At 38.6% G+C, this 21,049-nt stretch overlaps 3 protein-coding genes across 4 annotated transcripts; 2 read left to right on the forward strand and 1 right to left on the reverse strand.

The window, feature by feature from the left end:
- Window positions 1–112: 112 nt before the first annotated feature.
- Window positions 113–2,760, reverse strand: LOC149041367 (uncharacterized). The gene is made up of 2 exons (XM_089181080.1): window positions 810–2,760; window positions 113–705 (listed from the first exon to the last, which is right to left on the reverse strand). Exon 1 carries the CDS (start codon window positions 2,611–2,613, stop codon window positions 1,600–1,602), a length of 1,014 nt encoding a protein of 337 aa, XP_089037206.1. The 5' UTR covers window positions 2,614–2,760; the 3' UTR covers window positions 113–705; window positions 810–1,599.
- A 1,060-nt stretch (window positions 2,761–3,820) lies between these two features.
- LOC113685400 (uncharacterized) lies at window positions 3,821–7,247 on the forward strand (the record flags this gene model as incomplete). The annotated part of the gene is made up of 1 exon (XM_027202912.2): window positions 3,821–7,247. A coding segment is annotated over one exon (2,325 nt), but the record flags the coding sequence as incomplete, so codon positions are not given.
- Window positions 7,248–7,595: 348 nt separating this feature from the next.
- Window positions 7,596–12,252, forward strand: LOC113665568 (uncharacterized). 2 transcript variants are annotated; one of them, XR_003445726.2, is made up of 5 exons: window positions 7,596–7,808; window positions 9,179–9,319; window positions 9,841–10,377; window positions 10,683–10,808; window positions 11,448–12,252. XR_003445726.2 is itself a non-coding variant. In XM_089181081.1 (4 exons), exons 2-4 carry the CDS (start codon window positions 9,271–9,273, stop codon window positions 10,694–10,696), a joined length of 600 nt encoding a protein of 199 aa, XP_089037207.1. In that variant the 5' UTR covers window positions 7,596–7,808; window positions 9,179–9,270; the 3' UTR covers window positions 10,697–11,242. The 2 variants fall into 2 exon arrangements, 1 of the variants encoding a protein (XP_089037207.1); XM_089181081.1 differs by lacking the exon at window positions 11,448–12,252 and having other exon boundaries at window positions 10,683–11,242.
- Window positions 12,253–21,049: the final 8,797 nt, after the last annotated feature.

Below are 21,049 nucleotides of genomic sequence, written 5' to 3' on the forward strand. Positions count from 1 at the left end.
GGTCCCAACAGTCAGAGGCGTTAGGGCCCTGTTCAAAGACAATCAACCAGTCGACACTGTGTCACTTGGAAAGTCACTTAGAGAAAACTGTCAAGCGTGTGAAAAGCGATAATAATATCTATACTGTTTTAATCGGGCACAACTCTCAGGTTTTCGACACTCCAACCCTTCTCCGTCAAGGTGGACATCAACTTTGTGAAAAACTTTGCTGTCGTAACGTTTTCGTTTCTGTCACTCTTCCTGTGATGAAGAACTTGGTCAAACGTACACATCCCTTTCTGGTCTTATCGGATGGTTCCACGGTTACATTAAGTCAACAATCCATTTATCAGACACTTTTCCATGAACCTTTCCCCGCACACGATGCAATGCAAGATGTTAGAACTTTAAGAAGAGTCTTTGATTCCCGTTTGAACATTTCAGAGGACATGTTGATAGAAAACATGTCAACAACACAGTACGCAGAAAACGACATGGATACCTTGATCGTCGCTACGAACTTCAGCAGACGTTCCGAGGAACTCTTTATCATCCAACAAACGCGGAATTTCCCATTAAGCAACATATTGCTGAAAAAATAGCCGGAAGTGGCATTTCATATCGAGATCTTAAGAATGTTTTCGAGAAGTTCGGAGCGAAAGGGCTTGTTTGCGTATTGTCTCTGCCTCCATCTTCAACAATTAGCAAAGCCCCGCGAGTACATACCTACATACATACATATATACATACATACATACATACATATATACATACATACATACATACATATATACATACATACATACATACATATATACATACATACATACATACATACATACATATACTATTTGTTAAGGCAGGTCGGTTTGCGGCAACCTAAAGGCTGGTGTGGACCTGCCGACAACTTAATTAAAAAATTAAAAACTATATTTATATAAAATCTTAAATAAAATAAAATAAATAAATAAATTAATTAAAATTTAAAAACTAAAAATATAAGAAATCTGATCGTTTTGATGTTATCAGACAGGCCTCTTTTTCGAATTGGAGTTGGTCTAGTATCTTGGAGGCTTGTCTAAGTTTTTGTTTAAAAAGTTGATAGGAGGAAGCGTCCTTGATGGCTCTAGGGATTACATTCCAAACGATGGGTCCTCTATATCTTACACTATTTCTGCCAATGTTGGTATTGTACCGTACATGCGAGAAGTGATTTGTGCGCCTTAACTTATAATTAGTATTAGTGTTGCAAGTTTCGAAGAGGGCTGTGAGTTGATCAGGTAAGCTATTATAATAGATCTGGTACATTATAGAAGCGACCCTACGCTTGTAAATATAGACTAGAGGTTTCCATTTTACAAGGTCGAGAACGTCAGTGTCAGGAGTTTCGGTAGGGTCAGTTTGTGAACTAGTTTGGCTGCTTTCAGGTGCAGATGTTCTAAAATATAGAATGTAGATGGTGAGCAGGATCCCCAAATAGCGATGCAGTAAGTGATGCTCGGGACAATCCCTTTAAAATATATTTCCTCTAAACACTTGAGGGAAGGGCTTTAAAATTTTTCAAGAATTTTAGCTTTCCTCCAAACTTAGTGTGCAGTGCTTTTACGTGGGGTTTCCAGTTCAGTTTATAGTCGATTTCAACCCATAAGCAAGTGGATTTGGGTGAAATAGATCATTAGCTCCAAGGTGAGAGTCTAAGGAATCGCAGACAATGTCCTTCAGAATTTTGCTGTTCAGATTAAGCATTGTCAACGATCGGTAGTTTGCACAGTCTGATGTAATCCCTTTCTTGTGTTCCGGGACAACCTCTCCAGTCTTCCAGATATTGGGGAAAATGCCACATTGAACACTATTTTTAAAGATGCTAAAGAGACCTTCAAAAAGTAAGTCAGAAGCCACGGCCATATCGCGCGACGTTATTTTATCAGGACCACCTGTTTTCTGTTTGATATGAGTTAATTTCAGCTTAATTTGTGCTTCAGAAAAGGCTACCTGGTCGAGCACAGCAGTTCCAGGGTTAACAGATGCTAATGGCTGGTTAAGTGATGCACCGGAATCGTGGTGAAACTTTTTAGCAAGCTTTGTGCCAATGTTTACAAAGTAATTATTCATTTCCTCAGCTTTGTCGTAGTCATTCATCAAAATTTTCCCATCGCTATCTTGTACTGGAGGTATTGGCTTTCTCGGGTTTTTTCCCTGAGTTTTCCTTACAATTCGCCAGAAATTTTTACTGTTCTTAGATTCTATGAATTGCCCTCTCCAATAAGAGATTTCTGCATCACGTATCAGCCTTTTGACACGATTTCGAACAGCTTTATACAGGGTCCAAGTATGCGCATCATTGTTGACCTTGTAGAGTTTCAGAAGACGATAACGTTTGTTTTGTTCTTTCTTTATTTTGTTGGTTATCCATGGAAGTTGGTTTTTCCTCTTTCTCACTTGTCTGGTTGAGATATGGTCAGATACTATTCTCTGATAGAGGTGTTGCCATGCCCAGACATGACCATCAATATCGTCGAAAATCTCGCATACACTCCAAGGAGCGCTTTCGATGTCGTTTCTAAATTTCCGCTGGTTGAAGGTTCTGTAATTATTTGTGGTCTTAATCCTCAGGGGGCTCATTTCCTTTCTCATTCGCAAATTTGCATACACAAAACTGTGATCAGATATTCCCTAGTGGGACACACCAGCCAAAGTGATTTTCTCTAGATGGCTAACAATTATCAGGTCAATTAGTGTTTGTGCTGTATATAGTGACAAAAGCAACCCGTATTTTAGCCAAGATCGTTGAAGACTTCAAAGCAGCGGGAGAAACAACAATTTAAAACGCATTTCCATAAGTATTACAACACTTAGGTATACTTTTGCCGTGGTGGGGAAAAAAGTGGAAGAGTCTTCCTTACATAGTCTAAGGCTGTAGGTTTTATTTCTGACCTTCTACCGAGTGCTATGTGATAAACATTTGCCTAGGGAGAAATTATTTATGCATATGTAATATTTAAAGCCTTGTAAAATACTGTATAGAGCCACCTTAAACGCTGGCACAAACTAACATGGATAACGAGAAGAAAAAAACAACAACTGAGTCAAAATCAACTAAATGTCAAGAACTTGCGAATGACGCAAACACATTTTGATGAGAGAATAATTCTCTACAGAAACGTAGTCTATGGGTAACCTCACGAAAAAACTCTAATACAATATAGATATCAAACTCAGTGTTAACAAAAGCTTATATCAAGTTCCGGCGATCACGCCCCCACCAATGTCTGACTCAAGAACGCCTAAGATTTGAAACATTTTACAAGATTACTCAAAAACATTTTAACGGCGATCAGTTTTACCAACGAATTAAAAAAAATGAATATTAAAGCTATTGTTTGAGACGTTTTCAAATACCAAAATCTTAAGATTTAATGGGCCAAAATCCAAGTTTTCAAATCAAGTTTGCGCAATATTTAAAGACGATCAAAGGCCATTTCACGCCGGTGTGAAAACAATGGGTCCGTACTCTTCTACGCATGCTCGGATCTCAATTTTACCGCCAAATTCGAACAGATCGAAAAATTTCCTTTATTTTGGTATATAATTTGGCTTGTTTTCGAGTATTTTGGATGGGTCAAATCTCCGTTAAAGTTGGAGGACTTCTGGTGTTCCTATTATTCGCTTTCTGCGGATCCGTGAAGGCTGTGGGAGATGGATCGGAAGATCAAAATAATGGATTTGCGGGCCATCCGCCACCTTTCTTAACATGCAGTATCAACAAGTAAGTTATTAATAAGAACTTAAAAATTAACTGTCTCCATTTTTTCCGGACACCAACTAATGAATTAAATTTTCATTGCTAATAGTCTCGCATATATCTTATCCCAGTTGTTTTTATCCAACTTTCAGCCATTTCCTCTACGCAATTGCCAAAGAGAATGAAGAGGGTAGTGGCGAGTCTGCCTTCGCTGCAATCGTGGAGAAGATCTTTCAAGAAACAGGCATTCGCGGTGTTGTTGTGAACAACAGAATAATAAATGTCGTTCGAAAAAAGATTGGGTCTCTGTGTGCCGAACTCAAAAGAGTCAAGAAGAAAAGTGGAGGTTTCGGTGTCAAAAGAATCATAAACAAATGGCGTGACCAAACTTATGAGGTGAAGATATTTTATCACGAACTTGACAAATACGTTATCGAAAAGGAGAATCAGGATTTACGAGGGAAGAAACGAACACTGGAAGAATCTTTGGCGAATGAAACAACTAAGCGACAGAAACTCGAGAAAAAACTCGGCGACACAGAGAGGAGCTGCAATTATCTGAAAAAAAGGTTTCAAAGTCTTGTTAAAAAAGTTGAGAAGAAGAACAAGAAAGGAATTAGAGGCCCTGAAAAAAAGTCATTCGCTGAGTATTCAAAGCAGCACCAAAACAGGATTAAAAATAAAATGAAAGAGGAATGTCAGGCCACTCTTACTTTCCTTGGATTGTACAATTTTATGGCCACCAAAGTTAAAGTGTTTAACACTGACACAGAACAGTATGACACTTTTAACTTAATCGATGAGGAACAAATGCAACAATCGGACTCTGAGGGAAATGAAAGAACTGACACCCAGGCTGATGACATCAACTACTGGATTTACATCAAGGACAAATTTAATATTTCCAATGATGCATGGCATGAAATGGCATTGAGATCTAAAACAATACCAAATACTTACAAGACAACTCGAAAGATAAATGAATTAAACCAGCAATGGAAAATAAGAGATACCCCTGGTCAAGCAGAAGGGGTGCAAATCAGCTTCAAAGAAAGCCTCGAGGAACAAATTGCCAACTTACAAAGGAAGGGAGATTTAGAAGGAGATACCATTGGGGTGAAGATAAGTGGAGATGGCACAAACATTGGAAAAAGACTTAAGCTAGTAAATGTAACATATACAATTTTAAATGAGAAAGAGGCTGCAATGAGTGAGAAGGGCAATTATGTTCTGGCTATACTCAAGACAAGTGAAAACTATGACAATTTGAAGGAAAGTCTGTCTGATTTAACACAAGAAATGTCGAAATTAAATAAGGTAACAGTTGAGGGTAAAACCTATAATATTGAATACTTTCTCGGTGGGGATTGGAAGTTCCTGGCATGTGTCTGTGGGTTGGGGGCTGCTAGCCAAGACTACGCCTGTATCTGGTGCAAATGCCCTCACAACCAGAGACATGACATCCAAAGGGTATGGTCACTTTCTAACAGTGCTCAGGGTGCCAGATCACTGGAGGAAATTTCAAGCTTTGCCAAATCAAAAAAGTTTAATTGCAAAGCAACTCCATTATTTAATTTCATACCATTTGATCATGTCATTATTGATACCTTATATTTATTTCTCCGCATATCAGATAATTTAACAGAACTTTTAATCAGGGAATTAAGGAGAAAGGATGCTTGTGAGAAGATAACAACATTTCACAATGGTTTTTCTCGAGATAAATTTAAACATATGGCAGCATATGAAACGTTTCTCAAAACCCTTGGCATTTCTTTTGAGTGGAGAATAAACAAAGACACAAAAAAACTGGACTATAGAGATCTCACGGGTCCTGAAAAACTAAAGGTCATGCAAAATATTCAGTTCTCTTCTCTTTTGCCTGGTTACAACAATTCAGAAAAGCTTCAGTTACTATGGGGTGGGTTCATGGACATCATTGGTGATTTAAAACTTGATTTTCCAACAGATCAGTCAATTGATCACCTTAAAGAAAAAATTGAGGGGTGGTTTAAGATTTTCTTGTCTCTATACCAAGCCAAAGACATCACACCATATATGCATGCCCTATGTTTTTATGTTCCTGAGTTTTTAAAGTTGTATAAAAACATTGCATATTTTAATCAGCAGGGTATGGAGAAATATAATGATGTAGCTTCTAAGAATTACTTTAGATCCTCTAAACACAGAGGAATTTCTGCTTTGCGACAGCTTCTCTTAAAGAAATACAGAATTCAATTTTTGGAAGCAGCTGGGTATGAGAGGGTGAAACAGAATTACAAATGCAGTAACTGTTCCAGTCCAGGTCATACAATCAAGACCTGCACCAAGCAATGTAAACATTGTGATCACCGTACCTGTTGTGCACACCTTGTTAAGTGTGAAGGTAAATGGGTCCCAAAATGTTGTTCTGGTGCTTCATAGAGATACATTTTAAATGGTAGAGAAACATTGATTCTCTGGTTACCTAGATGTATCACATTGCAAAGTTACAATTTGAGGCTGTTGTTTATTTATAGATTACAGAAAACAAAATCACAACCTCCATGATTCCACAAAAACGGCGTTTTAAAACAAGTTTCATGAGATGTAAAATAATGGAAAAATAATTTCGTTGCAGTGAAGCAGAAGATGAAAACATTTCGGGACTATCCAGGGCCAGAATAAAAACTGAAGCCTACTTTACTCACAATTTGGTACTCATAACACTTTCCCTTAGTATCAATACAGTTTATATTAATTAATTATGACATTGTTTATATTGTTATCTGCAGAATGATTAAAAAAATATATAAACTATAAAGTGAGATTATGGATAAAAACAAGTCAGTTCCTCGTAGAATAATTATGCCTGTTTCCATCTCCTCTAACAAATGTAAATGCTAAATAAAAGTTGTCCTCTATTTCAGATTTGATGTACTTTCCCCCTATTACCTTGAATTCTTGAATGGGATTCCTTCTAGCCAACCAGAAACGCACAGTTCCTTCAATAACAAATGCAAAGTCACCATTTTCGTTAAAAATACGTTCATCCCATTTGAGTCCAAGCAAATGGTTTAATGTCTGATTAGAATCAATACTGTGCACGACCTTGCCACGCTCTGTCTTTGCTTTTCCCGCCAATGCCAGTCCTCCATTAAATACATCTTGATCAATTCGAACTTCAACACGAGTGGACGGATCATCCTTCCTGCCAGAATATAGCTTCCTTTTTATTTCACGATATAGCTCCCCGTGAATCAATTCCATGCGATCGTTAAGCGAAGAAGAAGACGGACTGGAAAGAAGTTCCATCCGCTGGAAAAGATTGTTGTCTTCAGATTCACATGCCCGCCACTCGTCGTAGCGTTCACTGTAGCCAACGTAATGGATCTTAACTCGCTTTCCGACCTTGTCCACGTCTGTTACAACCACAGGATATAGTTTACGGTCGGTTGTTTTTACTCTTGTCTTTTTTCGGCAAAGCTTCGATGAAAAGACTTCTTCCGGGTATCGTTCTGGTGCTATGATCTCCCTCTTAACTCTCACTGCCGCCATCGCCGCCTTAGTGGGAGATAAGTTTGATATGTATAAATTCAAGCAGTGAGGTGATTTACGGAAATTGTGGTTGCCACGCAGGCCACCCTAAAAAACGGAAAACCTGCACTAAAGAGCGCAAGCGCAGAAGATTGGTACGAGACATAGCAGAATTTTTAAACATAGTGGACATTTAATAGTGTAGTTTGAGCGTCCGGATGAGTATAGTCCTGAGAAGGAATGTTGTCGGTAGTCGTGACTGACGTTTCGACAACCTGAGCGGAAGTTGACTCCGATGATGACTTCCGCTCAGGTTGTCGAAACGTCAGTCACCACTACCGACAACAGTCCTTCTCAGGACTACACTCATCCGGACGCTCAAACTACACTATTACATGTTACCCCCGGGTTCAAACCATTTACTGTATAATGGACATTATCTGCTCATTTTGTCCGAGCCACGCGGGAACAGTTATCCAGTGGTTTTAAAGACCACTCTAAGGACAACGAAATTATCTTCTAGGAGAGTTATGTTACAAGCGAAAATAGAGGATAATTATAGATTAGGCAAGTAAGTGGGTAATATAAATCCGCATGGGCGATCAAACTTTGAAATTATTCCATTCCAGTTTAGTCTTGAGTCTGCTGATTCATCTATGAAAGTTTGAAGCCCACTAAATATTTATTTTTCTTTGATTTGTGTCGCTGCCATTTCGTTCCGTGCTCCTAGATTTCAGCACTACTCGTTTTTCTTCATAATTTTGTAAAGGATAATTTGGAAATCGTCGTCGTTTTTCCCCTTGTTTATTGAACATTCTTCTCAATTATGACAGTACATCTCTTCTGAGCACGACCTTCTTACAGTTGCAATTCATCTTGATCAGAGTATCAGTGGTAAGTACTAAAACATGGAACGACCTAAAACCACCTACAACCATCTACAACCACCTACAACAATCCACAACCATCTACAACCACCTACAACCATCTAAAACCACCTACAACCTACCTACAACCATTTACAACCACCTACAACTATCTACAACCACCTACAACCACCTACAACCATCTTCAACCATCTTCAACTATCTACAACCATTTACAACCACCTACAACCACTTACAACCACCTACAACAATCTTAACAACCACCTACAGCCACCTACAACCACCTACAACCATCTACAACCACCTCAAATCATCTACAGCCACTCGCAAACTGTCTAAACCCATCTAAAACAAAGCATAAATGTATTAAATAAGGCAAAACAACATGTCACATACATGAAATACGAGAATCGAATGAAACCTTCACCTCCTGGTCCCATCTATAATCAACCATCTCACGAAATGAAATGCGAGAGGTCTTTTACTATTGAGGTAATAAAAAATAAAATTGACATACTCTTCTCGCATTTCATTTCGTGAGATAGTTGATTATACATGGGACCAGGGAGAGTAAGATTTTGGGGGATGGTGGAGGTTTTGTTCGATTCTTGTATTTCATGTATGTGACATGTTGTCGTTTCGTCTTATTTATGACATTTATGCCTTGTCTTAGATGGTTTTAGTTAGTTTGCGAGTGGCTGTAGATGTTTTTGAGGTGGTTGTAGGTCGTTGTTGAAATTTTTGAGGTGGTTGTAGGTGGTTTTAGGTGGTTTAGGTCGTTCCATGTTTTAGTACTTTCAGCTACAATGTATGAAGAGAAAAAAAACCCGAACTGCCAGCTGAAGGAAGTTAAGTGCTTAATTTAAGTTGATCTATTTGCGTGAAAACGTTTTTAAATCTCACTGAAAATAATTGTTAACATCAACACCTCCTTGTGGTCATTGGGTAATGAATGGTCCACAAGGAGAATTCCCCTTGAAGGAATCGAATTATAAGATAATTTCCCTTTTGACCTAATGGCTGAGTTAACTGTAACATTGTTCTCCATTTTCAGAGTATTTCCTGGTTCAGTTTATTGAGGATAGTGTAGAGTCCATTGTGACTGATAGCAAAATTTAAAGGGAAGATGATGGTACGACCAAAGCTATGTATGTGGACAAGAGATATTACCCCTGTGTGGTGCTCAGTGAAAGTGGTAAGTTTGCACAGCTTTTACTTCGGTTAAGGTAATAAGAAACCATACAAGCGTTTTCTAGGGAACTTCACACACACTTTCTATAAGGGTAAGTGAAATATCAGGGGTAAAGACAATTAGTGAAAGCTGATCCTGCCACCTTTAAATAGGTGCAAAGGTAAGCATAGACTTAAGACCACTTGCATAACACATAGGACTTTGCATGTGACCATGCACGCAAGGAAGAATTTATGGTTGTTGCTAAAATGTGCCCTAATTTCAGGCTAGATATATGCTCCAAGACCTTAAACATTGCATTGTTTTTTCCTGGGTGAAGGGTTTGTCAGGGTCTCTATAATCCACAATTAGATACTAAGGTGTTGGATTGAAAAGGGGGTCCTGTTTTGAATGTTACTGAGTAGATAATTGAATCAAGACTTGTTATTAAAATGTAATAACTTGTATTGTACCTTTTAAAAGACTGTTATTAAGTAGAACCAAGGGCTTGGTTATTTAGCTGGGTGTTTCTTCTCTCCTAACAGAAGATAAAGACCAGCTGATAAAGACAAAAAATGTCATACATTTAACAGCCAAGAAACAAGGTGGATCATCAGGATCAGCCAGAAAGGAGAAGAAAGACAAACAAGCAGGGGAGAAAAATAAGAGGAAAGGCCCTTCTGTTTCCAATGATCAAACCCAGGAAGACAAGTTGAAAACTGTAAAGGAGAAAGAAGAGAAAAAAATGGAAAAAAATCCAAAGAAAAAGGCACTAGATGAAAGAGATTTGAACGTCCTTGGGCAGATGTCACAGTTGAATAGGTCCATAGTCATTGTTGACAAGCTCAGGAGAGATACTGAAGGAAAAGAGAAGGAACTTGAGAGAAAGAGGGGTGAACTTGAGAGAAGGGAGAAGGAATATACAAAGGAAAGAACGTGTGGTACAAGAACCAAACTTACAAGAAAGGAGAGAACAAGAGGAAGTATTTCAAGAAATGCGTCACATGGTGCAAGGGCCCTCCAGGGGGGGGAGGAGGAGGAGGAGGATAAAGATGACAAGGAGTATGATGAGGAAAATTTTGGTAAAGAAAATTGTTTGCTTTCTACACCTTAGCAAATTGTTGTCAGTTGAAGGGAGGTCAATAATTCCAAAACTGCCAAATGAAACCAGCATCCTTGTAAAAATATCTATATATTTTTTAATATGTTATTTGAGACACAAAGGTCAATCAACCAGACTGATCTGCAGTACTGTTTTTGCATCAAGCAGAAAAATGAATGTCTGCATAGGTTTTGAAATAAATTTGGTTTGTATTTTGAGTCCTTTAGTTTGTGACAGTAACTCTATGCAAATAAGCCTTTATATGATCCATTCCTTGTCTTTCAGATCTTAGACTTTAGAAAAGGAAGTCCAAAGGAAAGAACATGTGGTACAAGAAGAAGAGGAAGACTTCAGAAGAGTGATGCCCTCAGACCAGGAAAAGTGTCAAGGGTTTTTGCTGAAAGACATCATGTAAGAGTAATATGCTTTTCTAATTATTACAACAACAAAACTATATATCATCACAGATTGAGTGAAATTTAGGGTCCTTACAGTAGAGATTCTGACAGACTAGCATTTATTTCAATTATTTATACACACCCCATTGAACACCATCTATTCACTTTGTATTACCAAGAAAAACAAAAGTCATTAAAAGGGTTTTGGTGTTACTGCAGCCTTTTAATGAACTTGCAGTCACACCAAACTGAGCACTCTTTTCACAAGATAACCAGTTAGAGAGTGCAAAGAAGTTTCCAGACCTGCCTTCTGATATTGTTCTAAAGATTGCACTCAGAAATAAAATAACTTGTCTGGAGGCAAAGTCAAGAAAGAAGACCACTGTCAACTAAAAATAAACTGTTCTGCCATTCTTTAATACCTATGTAGACGTTTGCTTACCTCTGGGTTTTAACATCAGAGAAGTCTCTTAGCTTTTTTTAGTTTTGAAGAAGGAAAATTGAAAGGCTCAGAGCAAGAACGACCCCTTGATTTTTCGGCCATTTTTTAAAGTGTTCAGAAGTAGTTGAATTTTGGCATGTGGACTTAGTTTTACTCGATATACACTGTTTTGGTTTTTTTTTCGCTGGTTTGCGCTTTGTTTGTTTTCAGATCAAATTACACCTCCATGGCTCAATTACCATTTATTATTACAGTTAATGAACTCCTCTACATTTGCAAGAGAATCCAAGTATTGACTAAGTCTATTGCTAAGAGAATCATGTGCTTTTTCAGGTTTATTCACTGTTTACAAACTGATTTTGAATTTAACAGCTATGTATATGAATGTCACTATTTACTGCTGTAAGAGAAGGGTGAAACACAGGATTAAAGAAGTATTGCACAACACATATTCCATTACTGTTGATGAAATGAAGACAGTCCAAATATATATTATTTTCTTACTTGTTAAAAAAAAGAGAAGAGCAGGGTAGATTTTGAGAACAGGAGATGTGGTGCCATTTTTGCATTGATCAAAGGCACAGTTACCCAGGAGGGCTAGTATGAAAAGGATCATGCTGCCAGTGGCGCTTGAAGACCTGGATGAGTAGGTTTTTATATGGCTAGGTTGATTTGCACCTGTATGAAGAACAGAATAATTTTGTTAGAGTTTGTTGAATTACATTTATATCTCTCTTACGTCGTGTTTGGCAGAGTCAGCAGAAGTAGTATTAGCCTTGAATTACAAGAAATGGTAATTAAAGTCCAAGTGGTCAGTTCAGTTTCATTTGTAATAACGTGAGTGACTACAAAATTGGACAACCCGAAGCAGGAGTTGGATTTGTTAATCATAAGTATGATTACAGACCCAATTGGACCTGTCACCAATTGATTATAATGGTTACGTGTACCTTGAAAATTTACAAAAATACAAAACAAAACAAATAATTAGGGGCTTTCCATCTAAAACATCCAAAATATAACCATCACAATCTTTGACAATTTAAGCAAAACGCAAAGTTTTAAATTGGCTTTTGAAGTTCCCAAGTTTTGAAGGTTAATGAAATGGTTGTTGCTATGCTGTTAATGTAATCAAATTTGTGATTGGTGGATTTAGCTCACTTAGCTCACAGTTATAGAGAGTTGTTTACGAAAGTTTAAGGTAGAAACGTTTGCATCTTATCTTAATTTTGTTGGAATAGTCTCACAAATTTACTGTAACCACACCAACTCACTATGATAGCTTCCACAACATCCTAAGATTTAGTGCATACTCAGTCAATATGAAATATAACAAAATGACACTCTAAGGTGTGGCAATGTTTAACATTCCTACCTGGATTGAATTAAGAAACATTTACTCTGTACAAGCTTCACCCCAATTACAATTCCTTCTTTGCTTCTAGGTGATTTTTGGCCAGTTTTGACAAGAGCAGTTTGAGAGGAGCATTGACAACAAATAAGGCTATGGTTGGGTGAGCCAGAGAAAGATAAAGGGAATGCAATTCTAAAATTGAGGTCCACTTCGTGTCTCAGTGATTTTTGTACTAGAGGAAAATCTACACGTGTTCTGCCAAGTAACAAGTTAGCGACAGCGAGTAAGAGAGAATCTCAATAAAATTTGTATGTCTCTGAGGCATAATAGCTCCTATAGCTGAGGTAGACAGTTTTCAACCTAGCTTGAAAATACAGTCTTCTGTAGTCTTTGACTGTAAAAGTTACTAAACTGCAGATGCCTGAGATATAGCTGGAATCTTTTTGTTTGACGATCGGTTACGTAAACGCGGCGGGGGAGTCTGTGCTTATATTCGCGAAGACATTACAGTCACTATACTGAAGGAAATCATAGTTTCCCAAATATCTGATAATTATTTCCATCAGTTTTAGCTAAAACTGCAATACAGGAAATTGCGATCAGTCGTGATTTGCATATCCTACAGACCGCCTGATTGTTCGCTGTCCTGTTTTGAAGAGTTGCTGAAACCGAGTCACATTCTGGCACTTACCATGAACAAGCCCATTGCAGTCTTAGGAGACCTTAACTGTAACGTCTTAAAGAAGAGCCTAGAGAGCAGAGCTTTGTCTAACTTTTTCTGTGAGACTAACCTGAAGCAGATAATTACAACACCAACAAGGATAACAGACACCGGCGAATCTCTGATTGATGTCACTTTAGTCTCATCTCCTGACCTCGTCCACGCGCGTGGCGTTTTAAACATTCCTATTAGTGATCACTTACCTGTATATATGGAGTTACAGCTGAAACTCCCTAAACCTCCACCATGTTATCTCTCAACAAGGAGTTACAAGCATTATAACCCCGATCTGTTTACTGCAGACCTAGCAACCAAGTGTGACTCGCAACGTTTAATGACACTTTTCTTTCCACACTGGACGCTCATGCACCAATTAAGTCGATCAGAATTCGCATTCGTCCCTGCCCTTACGTAACAACTGAAATTGAGGATCAGATGACCTTTAGAGATCAGCTTTTTCATTGTTACCGACAAAGCCGAAATGTAGACGCCTGGAAGGCGTACAAAGAAGCCCGGAGATCTGTAAAACAAGTTCTTAAGAATGCCGAGTGTGACCACATCCGCACAGGGGTCCAATCACACAAAGATAACCTCTGTGGAAAATAATCAATAGTTGTATTCCATCCAAAGAAAAAGAAACTCCGGTCTATAGGAGACACTAAGCTAGTTGCTAACGACTTCAACCAATTTTCTCCTCTGGTGGGAGAAACACTGCTCAATCTGCGGCACAGTTGGCCATAGACAACAACATCAATATTTCAGATACATGCCTAATTTCACCACCAACGACCAGAAATTCATTCAAGGAACTATTTAATTTCACCTTTGTTACCTGTACGCAGGTCGAACGTATTGTATCATCTATGCCTTCTAATAAGTCTCCAGGCCCCGACAAAGTCAGCATGCGCATCATCAAAGACTGCCTTCCCGTTATTCTTGGTCCGTTGACAGACATCATCAACTGTTCTTTCGCAACTTCTACATTTCCAAACTCCTGGAGAGCGTCTGAGGTCATACCACTACTGAAAGACGGTGATCACGAGGAGCCATCAAGTAATCGCCCCCTTTCGATGCTTACCGTTGCTTCAAAGAAAATCGTAAACACCATTCTACAGAGACTCTTAGTATTACGATCAGCGACTTCTTATTTGATGCTATGGACAATAAGGGACTGTCAGCCCGGATGCTATTAAATCTATCAAAAGCTTTTGACAGTATTAGCCATTTTATATTATTACAGAAGCTGAGACAAAACCGTGAAATGGTTTGAGAGTTACCTGACCAACAGAACACAGGTGGTCCGTATTGGCACATCTACATTTAAACCCTTCCCCCTATCACCCATGGCGTACCACAGGGCGCCATACTGTCACCACTTTCGTTTGTATTTATATCAGTGATCTTCCTCTCACTCCACAAGTATGCAATCTCGAGTCGTACGTAGACGACTCTAAGATCTTCTTATCCTTTCCAGTCAAAGATGCCGAATCTGCAGAACGTGTTCTTAAAGAAGATTTAAGACGAGTGGCTGCCTGGTGCTGTAAAAATCTACTATTAATCAACCCTGAAAAGACAAAGTTCTTTATGGTCGGGACACAACAACTACAGCGTAGGCTTCCTAACGAAATCGCGATCTCTTTCCTGGGGAAAGAGATCACACCTGTCTCCAGTGCCAAGGATCTCGAAATAATTCTAGATAACAACTTAATCTATGATCAACACATCCATCAACTTATCTCATCGTGCATGACCAAACTTTGTCAAATAAACAGGGTAAAGAACAGTTTTGATAGGGACACTCTACGCACGATTATCTCCACTTTAGTCCTAAGCAAATTGTTCCATTGCTCTACAGTTTGGTCAAACACAACTGCCATGCACAAACATCAAGAAGCTTCAAGTTGTTCAGAATTTCGCGTGCAGAATCATCACAAAAACCAAGAAATCTGAGCGCATAGGACCTGCGTTACGCAAGATCAAATGGCTACCGGTAAATGAGCATCTCCACTACAGAGACACTGTCTAGGTGCATGAAGGGCCTAGCCCCCACATACTTGTGTGAGTCTCTCCGAAGACGCAAGTCTATTCACTATCATAACACAAGAAACAGAGAACCCCTTGATATTCCTTCAAGACAAAGTCAGGCCAGTGACGTTTCCTCCATAGAGCAGTCAACATTTGGAACAATTTAGATAAAGACATTAAACAGTTATCTTTAGCATCATTCAAAATAAAGTTGAAAACGCACGTGCTAGAGAATTAGTTTAATTGACCGCTTTTTATAATTTTATTCATTTTTTATTATAATGTTCTTTGCTGTTTGGTATTGAAAGCCCCCTGGGGAATACTAATAAAGTATGTATGTAAAATTAAACCTATCTGTCTAGGGGACGAGTAACAATCCGCTGTAACCAACAGCCCTTTGGTAGAAATCTCTTTGTTTCGATCCATTCCCAAGACTCAGTGCGAAATGTCTTTCTGTGAAGTTGAAGTTTATCCAAGTAAATGCAATAGCATGTATCCAGTTTTCTTTTGTAAAATATTCCATTCCTCCCCTACTTGTGTAGTGTTCTATCATTGATGAAGAATTTTTATTCTTATGTGAGTTTCTACACCAAGAACTCGTGCAACACACGTTTTGAAAATTAATGTTTAATTATCATTATCACCTTTTGCTGCGTAATTTAAGGAGCTGTAACATTAAATTCTCAACCAATTACAGTGCACAAATTAATTTTATCACCTGAGCAACCCCATACAATTCTGTTTTCATCAATGACTTCAATGTTATACAATTTGACTGCCGATCTGAAAAAAACTTCCATGCAGCTTTGGGAATGAAGGCCTGTTATTTTATGACCAGACATCAAGTTCTGAGTGGGTAGCTGTAGACAATTTTAGAATCTACATGTTCATGAAGATCCCTTTGACATCTAACACCGCTGTTTTCTTGTCACCATATTCCTACCAATAGTGGAACTCAGTTTTCTGCATATAAACCCACACAAAACTCACAATTTCTCCAATTATCTTACTTTTTTTAAGCTCTGACATTTGCCCCCTCATCCCCAATATACCTGTATGCTCTACTCTCACCCCATATAGAGGGTTCAATATCCTTTATATGTGAAGAGCATGATAGGAACAGATTTTAAAGTTTTGATATGATAATTCAGATAGACTTACATTAAATTAAGACTTCCCATCTAAAACATTTTGCACAATGTGAAGTCTTAATTTAGTAGATTGGTTTGTTTTCCTCAATCATTTGTCTGTTTGCCAGTCAAACCATTGATACAGGTTGTAACACCTAAATGTTGAGTGGTCTATTATTTGTTTAATTATTTTTGCTATTTTATCTTTCCAATTTTCTGTTTTGATTTCTTTTATGTTTTTCAGATGCATGCAAACTGCAGACTGTCTGTCCTCCAAATTCAGAATGCACAAGAGAATATATGAATGACAAGTTTCCTACATTTTACTATATTTGCAAATGCAGAAAAGGCTTTTTATCTTCTAGAGGGACTTTCATGGCAGTCTTAAATGATGACATTTTAGATGTTTGCAAGGGTTAGCCAGCTCTTTAAATTTGCATAGTGATAACCTTTGTCTTTCTGCAGTGTTATTGAGGCAGTTTAATGAGGCAGTTGTTATGTAATTTGTTCTGATACCATGATTGTGAAAATTTGCTGCGGGTGGCATCAAATTATCTGAGGGTTAACTAACTACTCAGTTTAGCACGTTAGGTGATGCAGTTTGTCAAGAGCAGTGGATGGTAACCCTAACCCACTGTTTTCAAGTGGCTAAAGCTGTAGTTCTACCACCAGCCAAGCTAATGCTTGGTGGCGACTAGACTTAGAGGAGGTAGTTTATGTTGCTCATGTCTTCATTCAGCTTAGGAGTCGTTGCTGTGATTCACAGGCTAATCATTTTCTTATCTATGCTGGTGAGTTTTGTTGGATCAATTGTTTGTTTACACTTTCACTTTGTTCTTTCTATTATCCTACAGAAGAACTTTTTAAATTTTATTCAGGGTCCTTACCTGGAAGATAACTTTTATGTGTGTGGTCAGGATTTCCTTAATTACCTTTGTAGAAATTTCACAGAGGCAAATATTTCTGATCACAAAGGCTGGCATGTACACTACGGTAGAACTATCACTGCTAGATATCTCTACATTAGACTCTGAGAAACCAATAATTTGAGACTTTGTGAAGCTTATGTATATGATGATTCTAATGGTATGTACAATAAACATCCATGGTGATTTGCCTCTTATGTTATGTAAGTGACTGGGGTTCGGTGAGACAGGGTATCAAGTGACGTTTAGTGTTGTAGTGCTCAATATACCTCTTCTATTGGCCAAAAGCGGAGAGCTTTACATATCTCGTTATTTATGTAATTTAATTTTTTTCTCTGAGAACAAAGTTAGAAACAATTGATTTTCTTTTCCTTAAAATTAAACCACCTTAAAATAAAAATAAAAGCTAAGTTTTTCGTTTGTCTCACGATGTAGTCACGTGTGATGTAGATCGCGACGTTTCGACTGCATACTGCTAGTCTTCTTCAGGCGATGAGGTCGACTGGTCATGTGTGACCTTTTAAAGCATGATGCCCTGCTGTGATTAGTTGTTTTTTCAACAGCTCTGATTGGTGCATTTCGATCCTTTCTGTTCACTCAGTGATGTGCTCCCTCGGCGGTCCGCTGTCACATGGCTCTCCTGTTGTTGTGCTTTTTGATCGTGGGCATCCACGCTTCTGGAATTTCTATTCCACTATCCCTGTTGATGTTGTTAGGGTGAAGTCTTATATGAATTGCCTCTTTGACCTTGCGCGTGTAGTAATAAGGGTCACGATCAATAAACTTTACTTCGTTTTAGGGTGGCTTGTGTTCGGTGTTGTGGGCATGCTCTGAAACGGTGGAGGTCTCGGTACGGGCGTGTCGAATGTCTCGATCGTGCTCCTTAATTCTGTCTTGCATAGGTCTTCCAGTCTTGCCGATGTACACCTTGCCGCATTCACAGGGAATCCTGTAAACTACACCATCTTGTTTAGCCGGGGCGACAGCGTCTTTTGGTCGTACTAACTGAGATCTTAGCGTAGTCTCCGACTTGAAAACAGCGCGTACGCCTTGTTGTTGTAGGCAGCGGCAGCGCTGTTCGGACAGACCTTTGACATAAGGTAAAACCGCAGTAGCTTTGAACTCGTTGGCGAGTTCGGCACTGTTGTTTGGTTTTCCGGTCTTGGTAAGTTTCTGCAAGAAAGAAAAAGGATAACCATTAGAAACCAGAACGGATGACAGATGTTTTTTCTCCTCGGAAATGACGGAAGGTTTTGTTACGAGACGTTTGGCGCGCTCGTAAAGGCACTTAACAATACCCCGTTTTACTGATTGAGGGTGATGTGAATCATACGCTAAGTATTGATCGGTGTGCGTGGGCTTCCTGTATACGCTGGTGGTGAGGCGACCATCAGGTTCTCTTAAAACTGCGGTGTCTAGGAAGGCGAGTTTGTTGTCTCTCTCTGTCTCCATGGTGAAGCGGATGGAAGGCTGCTGGTTGTTTATTGCTTTAGGCCTGCCAGAATACACAGTGGCTGTGGATGGTGATTTACAAACCTGCCTTGATACTTTCCTTATTCTGGACACATTTTTGAGGATAGACCTGGTGTTTGTTAGACCTACTGCTCTTGTTCATTTAGTTAGTAGGTTAGACATGACAGATGTAGCAGTTATTGTAGGTGAGCAACGTACCATACCATAGAAGTAGTTATTTTGATTATAACTATACTATCTAAAGAACATAACTTGGCTCAGCGAAATATCTCTATTGCATGTTAATCACCCGTTTGGGATATGTACTTTGTAAGGATAAGTTGAACTGAGTGACAAGTTTAAGGCAGGCCAATCTTTGAAGAATCACGAAACAAACTTGATGAAACAACTAGTGAAAAAGTAAATTGATGAAGTTCAGATGAAAAGTTATTTTAATGCGAAAAAATTGTTTGAAAAGGGTAGATATCAGTGTAAGGAACTAAAAATATAATTTTTTCAAACTTTCTTGGATCATCATGCAAGCTGAAAAGCGTCGTTTTCCGAGCCCCCGACTTCTAACATAACATTGCTCAACAACGATGCTCAGAACTAGTGAGGAATTCAAAAAACCCTCAAAATACTCAAAGCACTTCCAAAGAAAAGATATTTAAAAAAGAAGTCAAGAAAACTTACAATTTGCAGCTTTGACACAGATAATTGTGATCATCACCAAAGAAAGAATCTGTTTTGACAAAGATAGAATTCTAGAGGGAAGGTCAGTCGGTCAGTCAATTTCCAGAGGTCTATGTCAGCATTTAAGTGAAGCGCGACGAAAGAAACTGGTTACTTGAGTCGTTTAGTAGTTTCCTGATGATGTACGTCTCAATGACTCAGGTAAGATATGACTCGACGTGAGCGAGGAAAACTGCATCCAAGTTAACTGTTCTGAGGAGATTGAAGTTGAGAAGATATTTTTGAGATTTTTAAAACTTAAAGCGCTAGCGTACTTACTTCCTTTGAACTGGGTGCACATCTACTCAGTTGACTCAAACACAAATAAACATTGCAAAGCTATCAAGTTCCGAAGACCTTTAAATTGCTCTGAATGTGGTATTTCTCTCAACATCTTGAATAATCGCATTGAGATATAAAAAATCCAGGACAAGATTATTCCAGGTCTGTTTAAGACGACTTTCGAAAGGTCGCATAGTTGATGAGGTTGGCGTATTGCAGACCATTGATACCAAAACCTCAGAGAAATTCCTGTCTTTTCATGTGAAGCGGGAGGAAAAAACCTGGGTCAACTCTCATGTCAGAGATAAGTCTTTAAAAAGGGGTTGCTGAGATCATTAAGATCGTTTTGAGTTTGACGTACTGGTCGAATCACAATCTTGAAGACGGCTAACCTTGGTATGCCAAACGCGAAAACAAATCTTTTAATTCTCTGGAAACATCGGAGTCCCTAGCAGGAACAAACTACCCCAGGAATGTTCACAAGACAAAAGAAGTTTAGAGCCAAAAAGCTTGTTGGTTTTCTTACTGTTCCCGCGAGTTCATAATTATGTTTTCAACTATTTACCTATTTTTTGAAGTGGAGGTGGCTGGAGGTGGATATTAACCGAGCAACGAAGCAGATATCCACTGCTAACCACCGATACTAAGGTGAATAGTTATTTTTGTTACATTAAAGCAGTAAGATAATATAGCACAAAAAGATGATTTGGACTCATTCATTCCTGCAACGATTATAACATTTTTGGGTGCAAATCCCACGTGTGTTACTCGGAAGTGAATAGTTAACTGATTACTCCATGAGCGCGCGTTGAAAATGAGATGGTAAATAACCAAAATGACGCGTAGCGCTGATTTGGCGGTAACCAGTCTTGTATGTGACGAGTGCGAAAAGTTTGGATATTTAGCGGAGCCTTTTTTCAGCTCCGCAACAGTTGGTGCAATGTATTTCTATAAGGTGATTCAGGATATGAGTCGATAAACCAATAAGAACACTAGAAATGCACTATTTGTAGTTGAAAATTTCTTTATTAGCAATTATTAAGTAGAGATGAATAACAACCTGAGTGGCATATACTAACAAACGATATTCGGAGTTTGAGTAGCCAATCAGCGCGCGCGTTTTACGCTATTCACGTGTAATTGTTTTGGAACATACTTATTTCTTTTGAGCCCCAGTCCTAAATTAGTAT

The sequence above is a fragment of the Pocillopora damicornis genome, chromosome 8 (assembly GCF_964200805.1).
Source record: "Pocillopora damicornis chromosome 8, jaPocDami1.2, whole genome shotgun sequence".
In the NCBI taxonomy this organism is placed as follows: domain Eukaryota; kingdom Metazoa; phylum Cnidaria; class Anthozoa; order Scleractinia; family Pocilloporidae; genus Pocillopora; species Pocillopora damicornis.

Excerpts from the sequence above, each read along its gene's own strand:
- LOC149041367 (XM_089181080.1), bottom strand. The coding sequence starts at position 2,613 with ATGAGAAAGGAAATGAGCCCCCTGAGGATTAAGACCACAAATAATTAC.
- LOC113665568 (XM_089181081.1), top strand. The coding sequence starts at position 9,271 with ATGTATGTGGACAAGAGATATTACCCCTGTGTGGTGCTCAGTGAAAGT. Across the intron at positions 9,320-9,840 it reads TGTGGTGCTCAGTGAAAGTG|AAGATAAAGACCAGCTGATA; the intron begins GTAAGTTTGCAC and ends CTCTCCTAACAG.